A 15,174-nucleotide genomic window follows, 5' to 3' on the forward strand; every position below is an offset into this window, starting at 1 on the left:
GAGGGCCAGGATATGGGAGAGACTTGGCTGGGAGTCAGGGTTGGGGGAGACGATGGACAGGGAGTCAGGGGGTGGGGTGGGGTGGCTGCGGATTAGGGTTTGGGGGGAAGTGGCCAGAGAGTCAGGACTGCAGAAGGGCATGAGCTGGGGTCAGGGTATGTGGAACAGCTTTGTCTCCCCTATTCTGCTGATTTAGGTCCCTGAATTAGCTTTATTTCTACCTTTGAAAATGAAAAAGTCACAGTCTTTATTGGAGACATCCCAGGCTCAGTGTTATCCTGCCTCCTGAAATAAAGGCAGGAAAAGAGATGCTCCCCTGCCCTGAGCACAAGGACACAGGGAAGATGCGCTAAGCAGGCTTCCCGGTGGTCCCAGACTGGGCCGGAGCACCTCAGAAGTCAGAGGGCTGGCACCCAGAACAAGAAGAGGGTCCGGCTGTCCAGGGCCATGTCTCCGAGTGGGGTCAGCGAGTGTGGGCAGGCAGGGTCAACAGGCTCACTCCCGGGCCTGCAGGACTCACTCCAGAAGCCCCCGGGGCTGGGACAGGATTCTCTGCTCAAGCCGGGCATACCTGGGGAGAAGGGCAGCATAGGCCTGGATGGGCGGAAAGAGCGCTTTAGAATGGGCAGGGGGACGGGCCTCGTCCATCACTTTGTAACTTGCAATTTAAAATTTTTACATCCCATTTACTTGCCATTTAATTTTTTTTTTGCTGGGCAAAAGAAAGGAAGCATCAAATCATAAAGAAAGAAATGCTACTGGTTCTCAAACCTGAGTATAAGATTTTTTAAAAATGCAAATTATGACACGAAGCCAATTTTTGTTATCAAATCTACAAAATTAAAAAACGAATTCTAGTGAAGAGACCTGGATATGGCTGTCTCATTGCACAACTGGCAGAAGTTGCCGGTGCAACCCTTTTGGGAATCAACTTGACTTTACACCTGTATTAAGGAGCTTGAAAATGTTCACAGCCTTTGACCAGTGATTCTACTTCTGCAAAGCTCTAAGGAAATAATATTACATGTAGATGCCAGGCCCACCAAAGTTCTTCTTAGACACCACGAAACATTCAGACTCATCAGACGACCACGGGCCACATGTTGGCTCTCAAGAGGGTACACTGGAGAAAACATCTCTTCAATGGGAGACCATTTAGTGGGCCATATAGCAGTTTCCACAGGGGCCCAGAAGAGGGTCTCTTAGCCTCCCTGCCTTCTCCCTTCCTTGCCCCCCAGGTTATAGTTCAGGTGCAAGGAGATGAAATACACACTGAACAGGTGCAAGAACCACCTTGGCCTTGACACCTCATGTCCCACAGGGGTAACTCTTGTAACAGCTCCCTAGGCAAGAGACACGCCCTGAAGTCACCGCACTCAGGGAAGAGTAAGTATGACTTCCCTACATGTATTTATGGTCTTCCCATTCCAGGTGCAGTTTCCCAATTAAAGGCCATTTTTACATAAGCAATGGTGCCTAGTAACACTGTAGACATTCCATTTTATTAAGGAAGAAACTGCAAAGGAAACAGAGCTAGAAAGTTAACAGAATAGAAAAGGGTTAACCCTTAATCCACAAAGAGTTGGTTATGTTTGAAAAATTAGAAGCAACTGCTCTAAGACACGGAAAATGCTCAAGTAAGTTATGGTTCATCAGCCAGACAGAATACTATGCAGTCATTAAAAATAATGTGTGTGTGCATTTTTAAGAATGTAAATACTTACACAGTGATGTAGAATTTTATATATATATGAAAAATTATTATCTGTACAGTGTGCTGTATAATATACCCAAACAAAAAAAACAACAAGGGAAAAAGGACCACAAGGAAATACAGCCCCACATTCTCACCCTTCATTCAGTGATTTTTGAAGCTGTTTTCTCCTGTGGCTCCATAAGCCTTGTCTGAGAAATGGGGCACTTCAAGGAGCACCTATTGTCTTAAAGACAAGCAACACTTAAGACAAAAGGACCCAGTTTCCTTGGGACTCGCACCACCACTCGTTCCCACCCATCCCATTCCTTCTTCATTTGGCTTAATTAGCTCCAAAGCCAAGTACTTTAGTAACTGACTATGCAATAAGGACCTATTCTTGGTACAGCTCCAGCAGCTCTGTGAACACAGAGAAAGTGAGTCCTTGACTTCCTCTCCAGGGAAGAAATTGCAACATTCAGCTAAGTCCAGAGAGAAAACCCTGCTACTGTTTCAAATTTCCACTTGAGCACAGTACTCCTGCTGTGCCTGAGAGAAAACAGGATGTCACCCTGCTCTTGAGGAATTTACAATCCAGTCTGCAAATAGGTCACTTATGCCATCAGAGATCTGTGACTGCGTGCAACCTGGTGTTGAGACAGATTCTGAGGTTACACTTGGGTTTAGTGGTAAAGGGTTCCACGAGCTATTAGTGACTGGCCATAGGCAAGCCAGGGAGTGTGGCTGAGTATTTCCTACCTGTGACGAAGCAGGTGCAGCTTTCCCCAACTACCTTCTTCCTTGCTGGCCTCCTAGACAGGATGAAAGAGCCAGACCCTGCCCCATTCTTGCTTACAACCAAGGCTGACCACTTGACCAAGTGATAGTCTATTGGGGGAGTTGTGGGAAACAGAACAGGATGTCTTAGGAAGTATGTGAGGAGAGGCTCTGGCCAGTGAATGCAGTTGTGGGGGGACATGATGTCTGGAGCAGCTGCAGTCGTCCTTCGGCCATCTGGGACACGTTTAGAGCTGCAGGATCCAATTCAGGAGCCACAGCCATATGTGCCTTTGAGCACTTGAGATGTAACTAGTGCTCTAAGGACACACCAGATTTCCAAAGCTCCAGACAAAAAAGAAGCTAAATATCACATTAGCACTTCTTAATGATTACACGTTGAAATGACAATATTTTGGAGATACTGGATTAAGCAAAATATTACTAAAAGTTATCATATATTTCGTTTTGCTTTTTTAAAAAATGAGACGACTAGAAAATTTGAAATGATCTATGTGGCTCCCATGAGGTTCCCACTGTTCACTGCTGATCTGGAGAACTTCGGGGATCGGGACCTGGGGCCCTGACACTGTGGAACCACTGAACCAACACTGGCAGTGACCTTCAGACCTCCGGTTACATAACGAAGCCGTTATAGTCAAGGATGGTCTTTAAACCTCACAATTGGCAGGTTAAAAGTAGGCAGGACAGATGTCCCCACTTCACAGATGAAGAAACAGAGGTTCGGAGAGAAGTGCTGCTCAAGGTCACACGAAGGTCAGACGGTGAGGGAGAGGAAGAAAAAGTTCAGAACTCAAAAGGCCTTTTATCTCAATGTAGGATCTTTCTACCGCACTGAGCTGTCTCTTAAACATAAGGACACACAACAGTAAATAATAAAATCCCACGTACACCTTTGTGTGTGGGTTACCCTGTCACCTGGAAAGCATGAGCTTCTGCTTCCAAAATACCAAATATGCTGGGAACAGTTCTCCGTGGTGTTTCTATGTCTGGTGATAGCTTTTGTTCCCTATCTTTTCAAGGATGTCTGTATAGCAGCCCTGGAAGACAGAGATAGTGTCGCCCTCTGGGGGCAGAGGGAACATCTTTGCTGACCGGGATAGTAAAGATGTGTCCCCTTTGGGGGCAAAGGTTGGGCAGGTCTGCGTGCCGCTCCTTTGTAAGGTTGGGGGCTCCTAAGCTCGGGGTCCCTCAGTGACACAGACACAGTGTGTGCACAGCATCCACTGGGACCACTCCACATCACCGCAGGGCACGTCAGGGCCAAGGGGAACGGAGGCAGGGTGAAGCTCATGCTGCCTGCTGGACCACCCGGAGTAACCAAGCCCTCTGTCTGCGCCGCCCCTGTTCCTGGGCCGCAAGCACCTTCTGCAAACAGAACAGCGGTGCGGTGGAGGCTGTGGCAACCACCCAGATTGCGTGAGGAATGGGGAACTTAACTCACCCAGCCCTCAGCTGACAGCCCCCTGTGGGGATGGCTTCAGCTACAGAGCTGCTTTACCCCATCCTGGGGTAGCCTGCATGCAATGGCCGACTGACATGGGGTAGAAAGGCCTGGCCCCTGCAGCCCAACTGGGTAAAACTCTAAAGGGTCACCCCAGCTTCAGAAGTTCCACAGGGATGCCTGGGGGCTCCACCGAGACTGCCCTGCAGCTCACCTTCTCCCTCTGCCCAGTCCTGCCTCCTTTTCCGTCCACAGGCTAGATCCCAAGAGCACGCCCTCGGAAACCTCCTGCATCTTATCATCTGCTTTCCTGGGAACCTGACCTGTAACCGTGGGGGCCGCCGTACAGGGATTTCCTGGCCCGACCGACTGCACAGCCGCCTTGGATCCAGACTTCAGATCTGAGTGCTAGAAACCCAGCATGCCTTGTGCTCAAGTGACAGTCTTTCAGCGGCTTCTGTAACTGGTGGAATGAAAGGGCCTGCCCTGAGGCATACAGAGCAATTGTGCCCAGCAGTCTACCTGACCCCTGGGGCTTTAAAATCAGCAGTTATCTGTGAATCTTGGTTGACAACCTGGCTTCTTTTGCTCTGGTTTCCTTGACAATAAAGAAAAAATAGAAGTAGCATGTCCCCTTTCACTGGGCACATCAACTTTAAGGCAGGTGACAAAGAAAGACTTACCTTTTGGGCGGGGGGGGGGGAGGAAAGAACCCAGTTGGTTTTCACAGTGCAAATGCTATAAACAAATTCTGATGGTCTCTCACCTGAGAAGCGCCTGGGCTTGGGGTAGCAGCTAATCTGGGATTTGGGGCTAACTTCACAACCTCTGAAAAGGACATGTCTGTCGCAGCTGCAAGGCCTAGAAGAAAAAGCTCATGTCATTGCAAATCAGGACATTAACCGGAAATAGCATTTTATCTCTGGGGTGATAAAATGTTCTGAAACGGCATTAGGGTGATGGCTGCAGAACTCAGTAAAATTACTAAAAAAATTACCGAACTGTACAATTAGAACTGGGTGATTCTTACATATGATCATGCTTCAGGAAAACCATTAAAAAAAAAAGAAGAGTAAAGAAAGGTTCAAGTGCAGAGCCTTCAGCAGGGCCTAGTTTGTCTTGCTCACTGATCACACCTGTCACAGCCGAGGGCTGAGCCCCAGCATCTAACAGAAGGGGAGGGCCACCCTCTCCCCCCTCGCATCACTCGTCTCTCCCATCGTTTCTCCATCAGTCACTATATTCTAGCCACCCTGGAGCAGCTTTCAAGTCCTCCTGTCTCAGAGCCTTTCCACCATGTGGAATGTTCTTCTCTTTCCACATATTTATTCTCTCCCCCTCAGATAAGCTGCAGCGAAGAACATCACTGGCTCAGGAGGCTCCCTCACCCTCTGCCCCTAAGAACCACCCGCTTCCCTCAGGGCATTTCTCACGGGTCTGGCCACAGGTTTGTTGAAGGTCCCTGCCTTGCTCTGTGAGGCCAGGGCCTGGGTCTCCACTAGAGCCCTGGGGCCTCGCACCTACCTGCATACAGGAGGCGCTCAATAAACACTCGCCAAGCAAAGGAGTCACGTGGGTGGAAAAAAGGGAAGGTTCCGCAGGTGCGCAGGAAACCGTGAAGGGTTTCTAGGCAATTTAAGGAGTAGTAGAGGATTGACAGGGAAACACGCCACCACCAGGAGTGAAGGCGGGCCCACGGAAGGGGCGAGGCCCAGTTTTCTATCCGAGTGCTGGAGTATCCCAGCTCGGAGCTGAATGGTGAGCAAACAGGATGAGCGGCGGGGTGGCCAGCGGTGAGATAATCAAAAGCTCTGGTTCTCGCCCAGCCAGTGTGGCTCAGTTGGTTGAGCATCGCCCCTGCACCAGGAGGTCGCCAGTTCGATTCCCAGTCAGGGCACATGCCTGGGTTGCGGGTTCGGTCCCCAGTCGGGGGCATGCAGGAGGCAGCTGATCAATGACTCTCATCATTGATGTTTCTTTCTCTCTCCCTCTCTCATCCCCTCTCTCAAATCAATTTTAAAAAATCATATTTATAAAAAAACGTACTTAGGTTGTACATCGCAACAAAACTAGCATGGACTCGAAGGAGAAAGAAACTTCAGTGAGTTAAAAAAAAAAAAAGAAGAAAAACTCATAGGTAAGTGAAGGTGAAACCCAATATGATGTAAATTTTAACTGAAAACATAACAATCTGGGACTAAATTGCCCACTGATCCTGATACAGGAGGCGTGAGGTGGACAGGGTGTGGAGGGAGGGGAATAAAAAAGAGGAACATTACTAAGAGAATTAATAATTAATTCCCAAATTAATTCTCAATGTCGGTAGAAAACACGTCTTAAAAGGTGCATTAAAAAGTTAAAAGTAAACAGGTGAAGCTGGAACCTCTGGAGGAAAAAGATAAAGCCCTTAAGGTCCATGGGCAGCCGAAATAGCGGCCTGAGCAGGCAGAGGGCAGAGAAAATGGACCAAAAGGAAGGAAGAACACCCTGTGGGCACGTGCTGCTCCTGCCAGAAGCTTCCTAGGTGGGGCGGTTCCTTTATCGCCCAGTTTCAGAGAGGCCTCCAGGCGAGCAAAGGGGCCTGTGGCGCTGTCCAGGGTCCTGAAGTGCTTGGCTCGGAAGCCTTCCCTGTCGTCTCAACCTTCTGCTCTTGCTGAAAAGACGGCTCATCCCTCTCTCTTGCCCGCCAGCTGTCCACACTCAAGCCCGCGTGCCCTCAGTATGCCCTGTGTCCTTTCCCAGTGTCCCTGTGCTGAGCCTGACTCTGACCAGGCCTCGCTCACTTAAGATCATGCCTCTCCCCACTCCCAGCAGAGAATTAAGGAACAGAAAATTGGGGTTAGCTCTCACCTGCTGGGGGGGAGAAAAAATGAAGCTACATCCATCCCACAAGACTCCAATGCCCCTCAAGACTGGGTACGTCCCAGTCTCCCCTCTCCGCCCTCCTCAGCCCAGCGGTGCCCCAACCGCTTCCAGAGGCATCTCACCCCATCCATCCGCCTACCGTGGAAAGCTCGGTAAGCAGAGCCCAGGCAGGCTGAGTTGGCAGTGTCTATGATGTATACTGGGGCGCCAAACACATCCGCAAGCACCTGGAGAGGACAGGGGTTCCTGCTGTGGGGAGTCGCTCCTCAGAGGGAACACGGACAGTCGGCACACACTTTCCTCACCCGTCTTCCGACGCCTCTCACGCCACCTCTACTGCCCTAAAGGAGGTGTACCTGGGCATGCGCCCTGGTGGTACAAGGGTCGGGATGACCTGTGGGATGTCCCGAGTGGAGGGCGACAGCTCCCCAGGTTATTCCTGCACTGTTTAACCATTTTATCAAAGACAAGGAGGAAGACTTAGGAAGTATGCTTAGCAAGCGGTCAAGGTGGGCACGGCTGGGTATCAGACTAATATTAACAAGCCCAGACCCAACAAACGAGGGCATGTTTTACAGGGATAAAGTTTTCCATTTAGGCCACAAAAATTAATTGCATACATTTAAAATGGAGGGTGTGTGCTAAGAGGAGCTCACATGGAAAGACTTGGGGGGGGTCTTAGTGGACCAGAGATATTGTAGGAGATGCCACCGATGCCCCATCTGGATCCCCTGACTGGACCGGTGTGCACCCCTCCCCACATGCTGTGAGTATTGGCTGCTAATGGCTCCCAGCTGCCCCTCCTTAAAAGAACTGCTCCTGGCTGAACAGAGGCTGCCTCTCACAGGAGGTTATTTTCATCTCTTCCAGGGTGGCCAGCTGGCCCCTTCCCCCAAGGTGGAGACAAGTTTGTGGGAGAGTTCACGTTCCAGATCTCCCCACAGGACGGAGCCGAAGCTGACTCCAGCCAAAACCACATCCTTGCTTGCCCTCCCCCTGCCCTGCCTGCATCTCTCACTCCCTTTCTCCCTTGAGAACTCTCTCAGCACATCGCTTATAGAAAATGCCCACTTCAGACTCTGCTTCTAGAGAATCGTACCTAAGACAGGTATATTACAAGTCAAGAGCTGACGCAGTGATTCAAATGGCTAAGGCAGCCTCAGGCTACATCCTAAAATACTCAGTGTCCAACAAGACCCTGACAGCCCCAAGATGTAACAGCCTGACTGTCAGACACCTGCAGGTTGATTCCAATTTTGGTCAAATATTTCTGGCACGATGACGGATCGGAAAGACAATGACAGAGTCTAACAACTATATTACAAGAGGAATGGTTGAGAAATCAGAGGTGTTTAAATTGGAAGGCAGAAACTCTTAGGAAGGCAAGAACACTGGCCTGCGATGGCAGGTGTGACATGTGGGGCAGGCACTTCCTGGTGGCTTCAGAGGCCAGGGCTGTGTCAGGGAGTGGAGTCATACAGGGCAGTGGATCTCCCGAGTCTAGAACAGCCTGCTCACAGCGTGAGCGGGAAGGCAGTTGCTCTGCCTTCCTGGGAGAGGAATGGGATCAGAGGTGGGCAGTGTCTGGCTCTTAGAAGTAACAGACCTGCTGGTAACAGAGGCCCTACCAGCACTTACTTGTAATATGTCTCTGTTGTGAGAAGCCCCTCCTGTGGCCAAAATCTTTGTCTTGGGCACTGCAAGGAAACAGAAAAAAATGAATGGCTGTGACAATTCCCAAGGCAGAAAAGGCTGTTTTCCGGTTTTTTTCTTCAGACACAAAGGGCTTGTGTTGGCCCATTGCTTCTTATCACAGAGGATTGGGGGAGAGACCCAAAAAGCTGGTTCTGTCCCTGCAGGCTTGTCACATATAATTTGCTTGTGAAGCTGCCGCCCCACCCACCACTTTCTGTCTTCATTTTTTTTTAAACATTGAAAAACAAAATCTCTCAGTGAAAAAGCATTCATGCATTACACGCATGTTTAGAAACAAATGTTTTAAGGCCCTGCTGTCCCTGCTCAGCCTGCTCCATCTGCACTCTCGGCCATTAAGAAAGTACCTGGGCTGGGGCAGAGGAAGGCAGGCCAGGCCCCTACGGAAACAGTCTAGGACTAGGAAGATGTTCTAGCGTGACTGCATGTTGGAAAATCAAAATCAGCCTCCGTGCCTGACTGCAGGGAACACACCATGAAGACGGCTTTCAATAAACTTTAGGGTTTGTATGCACAAAGGAAAGAGGCTATAGCTACATAAAAATAAGCTCATAAAAAAGACTGGAAAACTTCCAGGTGGTACGAGTGGTTGAAAGAGGGGATGGGACTCTAAGTAGCTTTCTTTACTTTCTAAGCTTGCTACAACAAAGTTTTATTGCTTTTACAAATCAACCTAAACAAAATGAATTATACATAGAAACATAAGCTGAAAGGGACCATGGCTTCAGCCTAGCGCAGGTGGATGCATGTCTGGTGGTGTCTAAACATCAAGAGAGCGATTGTTCTTTAAATGAAGCATCTGTAGCCAGTGGTTAAGAACCAGAGTCCAGAGCCAGAAGCTCGGTTCAAAGCTCTGCCAGCCTCGAGTAGGTAACGTAACACATTCCCTACTTTGGGAAGCGGGGGCAATACCAGTGCCTACCTCAGAGCGCTGTTGTTCATAAGGAATAAGTGCTCAGAACCAGGCTGGGCACACAGTAGGTGCTTAATAAATGTTGGCAGCTATTATTATCATGATCATCAGTCTTACATAAAGTGCCTCTTTAATAACAAGATTCTGGCTGATCAAGAATGAAACCCAAGCGGGTCAATCCACACAGCAGCTGGGAAGATGACACCTCTTCCCAGTGCCGCCCTCGGTGGTTCCAAGCACGTGCATTTACCTGATCTTGCTTGAGGGGAACCCAGCTGAGCCGGCAGGACAGGTTTGCTTTTGCTTTTAAGCTTGCTAAGAGGATAAGTAACCTCATGCTGTTTTGCACAGGAAACGCTAGAGAGGCTGAGAATGATGACCTGATCCCATTACCCCTCCTGAGCCCAGGAGGACCTCTCGGCCCTCGCTGCCTCTCCCTGCACAGGAGCTGTTGGGGACAGCCTCCAGCTCCCAACCGCCCCCTCCTGACAGCTAGAGAACCCTTCATGCCAGGCATTCGCTGCCAGCCTCACTACCATCCCTGCCCTGCTCACCTGATCTTATTTCTTAGGGAACTTGAAGTCTTGGAGACACTTGAGGAATTTCTTTGTACAGTTTGAGTGGAAAGGTGGAGAGGAACGGGGATGTTTACAATGCTCATTTATCTACGAGCATGTGTGGCCTAACCTTTATCGGACGAAAGGGAACTTTAGTTCCCAGCAAAATGTAATTTAAATTGTAAATGTAATTTTTATATTTTTTAACATCAGTAACATATATGAAAAGATAACTTTAATAGTAAACAATACATTTTCTTTATGAATGTTTTTACTTTTCATAAATAACTCAAAAAATAGATAAGATAGAGGCAAAAAAGTAAATGCCTGCAGAGCTGAATTTAAATGCTGCCTTTTAAAGGTTAACAAGGTATACGTTCTAAGAAGTGCATTGTTAGGCGATTTTGTGATGCAAATACCATAAAGCGCACCTACACCAACCTGGATGGCCAGCCTCCTACGCACCTAGGCGACGTGGTAGAGCCTAGTGCTCCCAGGCTTCAAACCTGTACAGCACGTTACTTACTGAATACTGTGAGCAACCGTAACACAGTAAGTATACATGTATCTAAACGTATCTCAGCATAGGGAAGGTGCTGTACTTTCATAGGACCGGCAGCGCAGCAGGTCTGTTCACACCGGCATCACCAGGAACACGTGAGTAACGCGTTGCGCTACAACGTTACGACGGCCACTATGTCACTAGGTGGTAGGAATTTTTCAGCTCCGTTTTAATTTCATGGGACCACTGTCCTATATGTGGTCCGTCGTTGACCGAAACGTCGGTATGCAGCACGTGGCTGCATTTAAACATTTTTATTACACACACACATTCTGAAAAAATCTACATACACATCACATAAGCTGATAGCTTGACAAATTTTCCCAAGTGAAACACCCATCCACCCCAGGAAGCAGAACGTCATCAGCACCCCAGAGGCCCTCTCATGCCCCCCCCCTCCCCGAAAGGTAACTGCTACCTATCCTGACTTCCAACCTCAGCACACAGTTTTGTCTGATTTCGAATGTGATGTACACGGAGCCCTGCCACATGTACTTTGTGTCCGGCTGCTTTTGCTCGGAGTGCCATCGTGAGATTTACCCATTCTGTTGCGTGTAGCTGAGGCCAGTTCATGTTTGTTTCCGTGTAGCATCACGCTACACGAAGACCCACCATGCACTTATCCTGTCTGTTCTCAGCGGGCATTGCGTTGCGTCCCATGTGGGACTCTCAAGCACAGAGCCACGCTGAGTGGTCTCCCGCACGTCTGTGGAGAACACATGTACACGCTTCCAATACACGTCCACCAACAGGTGTGCATGCAGCTTAGTCGGTGCTGCCTAATAGGTTTGCAGAAGGTTCCCCTAATGCTTATTTTTACAATATCCTTTTCTTTGGTGGGTTCATAATCATAATACATACTACAAAGAACTTAGAGTGCCCATAAAAGTACCATGAGGAGGCCGTCAAGCAAAGGGGCTTCTCTAGTGACAACAGCTGCTGCCCAGAGGGACAAACACATCTTAGAAACCTGGTTTCCTTGCAGAACCCCAGGCATACCAATGCCATCAATACAGGGAACTTGCCCGGCTGGCGTGGCTCAGCGGTTGAGCATCGACCTAGGATCCAGGAGACCAAGGTTCAATTCCCCATCAGGGGACATGCCCAGGTTTCGGGTTCCATCCCCAGCAGGGGGCGTGCAGGAGGCAGCCGATCAATGACTCTCTCATTGATGTTTCTCTCTCCCTCTCCCTTCCTCTCAATGAAATAAAGATATTCAATAAATAAATAAATAAATAAATAAAACCTTAAAAAAAATACAGGGAACTCACTCACCTCCTAAAGCTGCTCGAGTTCTTGGAAATCCCTTTCTCCCCACGTGCCTCCCCCTTCCCTGGTTCTGACACTCCATTCCAGACCTCGTGCTTTGGACAGTGTCTCTATATCCTCATTGTTCCCCACCCAAACTGAAATGCCCCAAACTGTGCCCCCCAGGGAGGTAGGACCTGGCCAAGCTAGAGATCAAGGACCAGACATGGCCCCTGCCCAGACTTTCCCACCTGCGTTGCCCACGTCCTCAGGGTCCAGAGCTTGAGACATTCAGTTTGCAGGATGGTGCTCAGGGTTACAGAAAGATCTCCACGCCCTACAGCTCCTGGCCAGACCAGGCTACTGAGGGCAAAATGTAGGAGAACCACCTGTCCCCTAGCACACGCCTGCCCACAAGTGCGAGTCAGCTCATCTTCAGCCACCACCAGGGGTCAGGCTCCTTTTCTCTCCTGCATGAGGCCCCTGCAACAGAGCCTTACAGACAGCGCCGGCCAGGCCAGGCCTGACGGCCGAAAAGGATCTCAGGCACCTCGGTGTGAGGGGACCACGATCCCCAGCCCAGAACACAGCCCGCCAGCAGCTCACTTACTAACTCGGTAGCCAAGGCCCTCGGCGTGAATCCTCTTGGCCATGAACTGTCCTTCAATCAGTGCGCGGACCTCCACATCCTTGGGGAACGCTGAGACCTGTCTCCAGGAGAAAGTGAGCACAGAGTGAAGAGCGCTCATTGCCCATTCATGTGTGTGTGTAATTATTTTAAATTTTATTTACTTATTTATTTTTTTAGAGAGAGGGAGAAGGAAAGATAGACACATCGGTGGGAGAGAAACTCGGATGCCTCCCTCACGCCTCCTATGGGAATCGAGCCTGCAACCCGGGCACGTGCCCTGACCGGGAATAGAACCAGTGACCTCTTGGTGCACAGATTATGCTCAACCACTGAGCCCACCAGCCTGGCAACGTGTGTTATCATTTTAAACAGTAACCCAGATTCGGAACTCATGACTCAGGCTTCCAGTGGAGCTTGTGCATAGCTGGGCTCCCGAACCACTGACTGCCTGTCACACACACACAAATACACAACTTACACAAGTGTTCACAGCCTCATGCGAGTGTCACTTTGGGGAGTCAGAGCACCAGAGAGCTCAGGCCACCAAGGGTTCAGTTCTGCCTCTGCCAGTCAGCCCTGTGGCCTTGAATAAGTTCCGTAAATCTTGCTGCGTCTCAACAGTGTTACCTGTGGTTTAGGGCTGTTCTAATGATCAAAGCAGACAGCAGAGCCTGGTCTATGCAGTTGACACTCACTGAGAGCCAGGAGCTTCCACTGTGAACACACGGCTCTGGGGCGCCCTCAGGCTAGAGCTGATAGGTGCCATTCCAGCCGGGCCCATGTCTCTAGCCCCTGAGCCCAGTGACTGGATGCTCCCACCGTCTCCCTCACTACTCCAGCCTGATGCAAGTACTTTCAGTGCCTCCAACAGCTCCCTCTGCCTGGACTTCTGCCCACCTCAAGGCTACCTCCTCAGAGAGGCCACACCTGGTCACCCATCTAAGGCAATCCCCCAGCTCACCCACTGCCTTTTTTTTTTTCTATTGATTTTAGAGGGAGGGAGAGAGGGGGAGGGAGAGAAAGGGAGGAGAGAGAGACCTCGATTTGTTGCTCCATGTATTTATGCATTCATTGGTTGACTTGTATGTACCCTGACCAGGGATCAAACCGGCAACCTTTGCAAATTGGGATGATGCTCTAACCAACTGAGCTACCTGACCAGGGCTCAAAAATGTTTGTTTTTTCAATGGATGAATGAATGAAGGAAGCCCCTAAAAGCAGCATAATGTGATAGGCGACTGTTAAATTTAATACTCAGAAATGGAGCAAATGGAGCTCCAATACCCGTAACACATACCTCACGGTTTTCTGCATTAAACCTATAACGCCCGATCATTTCAGGGGTGATCTCCTTTACGTCAAAATAAAAACCTGAAACAGACCAGGAAGAGATTAGTTGTCAGTGGTCAAAAACAAAAGGTGGGTTTCTCCAGACTTAGAGAAGGGCAGGGTGCAATGACCCCACATCCCTGCCCCCTGCGCCTCGCTCATCCATGGGACAACATCTACAAATACTCTCTGTTCCTTCTCTCTGGCGGGACAGAGGGCAACTGGAAAGGTGTAGGCCAGTTCTTTTAATATAAGGATTTGAAATTATGCGCATTTTTTAATAGATTTTTATTTATTTCAGAGAGAGGAAGTGAGAAGGAGAGAGAGAAACATCAATGATGAGAGAGAATCACTGATCGGCTACGTCCTGTACACCCCCTACTGGGGATCGATTCTGCAACCCAGGCATGTTCCCTGACAGGAGTCGAACCGTGACCTCCTGGCTCACAGGTCGACGCTCAACCACTGAGCCCCGCTGGCCGAGCTAGGCTCGTTTTCTTAGACAGCTCTTCCTATGCTCACCTGGCAGCCAGGCCCCACTAGCCAGCTGCCCCACTAGCCCTAAAATACCTGCACAGCTTTGACTAGAGGAGGCACATCCCCTCCCTGCTCAGAGGCCTGTTGCAGACACTGGGCACTTTTCCTAATAGGGCCTTGTGTCTGCAGCAGACAGCTGTGTACAGGGATGTACCAGTGGAGGGCAGGCATTGCGGCTGCCATTTCTGACGCCATCACCAGGGGCTTCGAGGGGGACAAAAGATGCAGCCTCCAGCCCCGCCTCACTCAGAACATGGGGTCTCACACCAGCTATCAGGCCCCTGGAGCAGAAGGGTAGACAGACACAGGGTTCTCCCCAGCTTCTCCCTGGCCCTCCTCTCCCCGACTCATGAGGCTCCAGGTCCTGCCCCTCCCACAGGCAGCTGCTGCCCCTTCACGGGCCTGGGCATCACCCAACAGCCTACCCAAGTTTCCACCGTTCCCCATCTCCGTGGACCGCAGCGCCTCAGAGAACTGGCTCCAGGAACAGGAAGCTGATTCATTGCGGATCTTCTCTCTCATGAGAGAGCCATTTTTAAAGCTGCAGAAGTGCACACAACCCTGAGGGAGGGTCCCAGTGCTTGCTGACTGGACCCATGTGTTGCCAAGTAGAGGGGCTGCCAGTCAGGCTGGACCACAACCCCCAGTCACTGCATGGCAGGGATCTGAGGTTCTCCCTTGGGTACCAGGCCCAGCTCAGATCCAAGGAATCACCAGGAAATGCACTTGTCTTGGGCTATTTATGAGAAGGGAGCCATAGAGGAGCCCAGAGAGGGACAGAGAGCTGGGTTTCTGCACATGGTACCATCTGGACAACGGAGAGGGGCTAGCTAGATTTATTAGACCTGCATATTTTCCAGCAGTTCCTGGGGCTTAGAGGCTCG

At 49.9% G+C, this 15,174-nt stretch overlaps 1 protein-coding gene across 1 annotated transcript in view; it reads right to left on the bottom strand.

The window, feature by feature from the left end:
* Positions 1-222: 222 nt before the first annotated feature.
* Positions 223-15,174, bottom strand: part of XYLB (xylulokinase) — a 28,298-nt gene continuing 13,346 nt past the window's right edge. Inside the window, exons 13-19 of the mRNA XM_087824854.1 lie at positions 14,716-14,831; positions 13,722-13,795; positions 12,404-12,500; positions 8,439-8,497; positions 6,940-7,027; positions 4,702-4,796; positions 223-594 (exon numbers count right to left, since the gene is read on the bottom strand). Of these exons, the coding sequence (XP_087680980.1) occupies positions 517-594; positions 4,702-4,796; positions 6,940-7,027; positions 8,439-8,497; positions 12,404-12,500; positions 13,722-13,795; positions 14,716-14,831 (607 nt within the window). The 3' untranslated portion in view covers positions 223-516. The remainder of the gene's footprint in view (positions 595-4,701; positions 4,797-6,939; positions 7,028-8,438; positions 8,498-12,403; positions 12,501-13,721; positions 13,796-14,715; positions 14,832-15,174) is intronic.

This window comes from Miniopterus natalensis, chromosome 15 (assembly GCF_054644295.1).
Source record: "Miniopterus natalensis isolate mMinNat1 chromosome 15, mMinNat1.hap1, whole genome shotgun sequence".
Taxonomy (NCBI): domain Eukaryota; kingdom Metazoa; phylum Chordata; class Mammalia; order Chiroptera; family Miniopteridae; genus Miniopterus; species Miniopterus natalensis.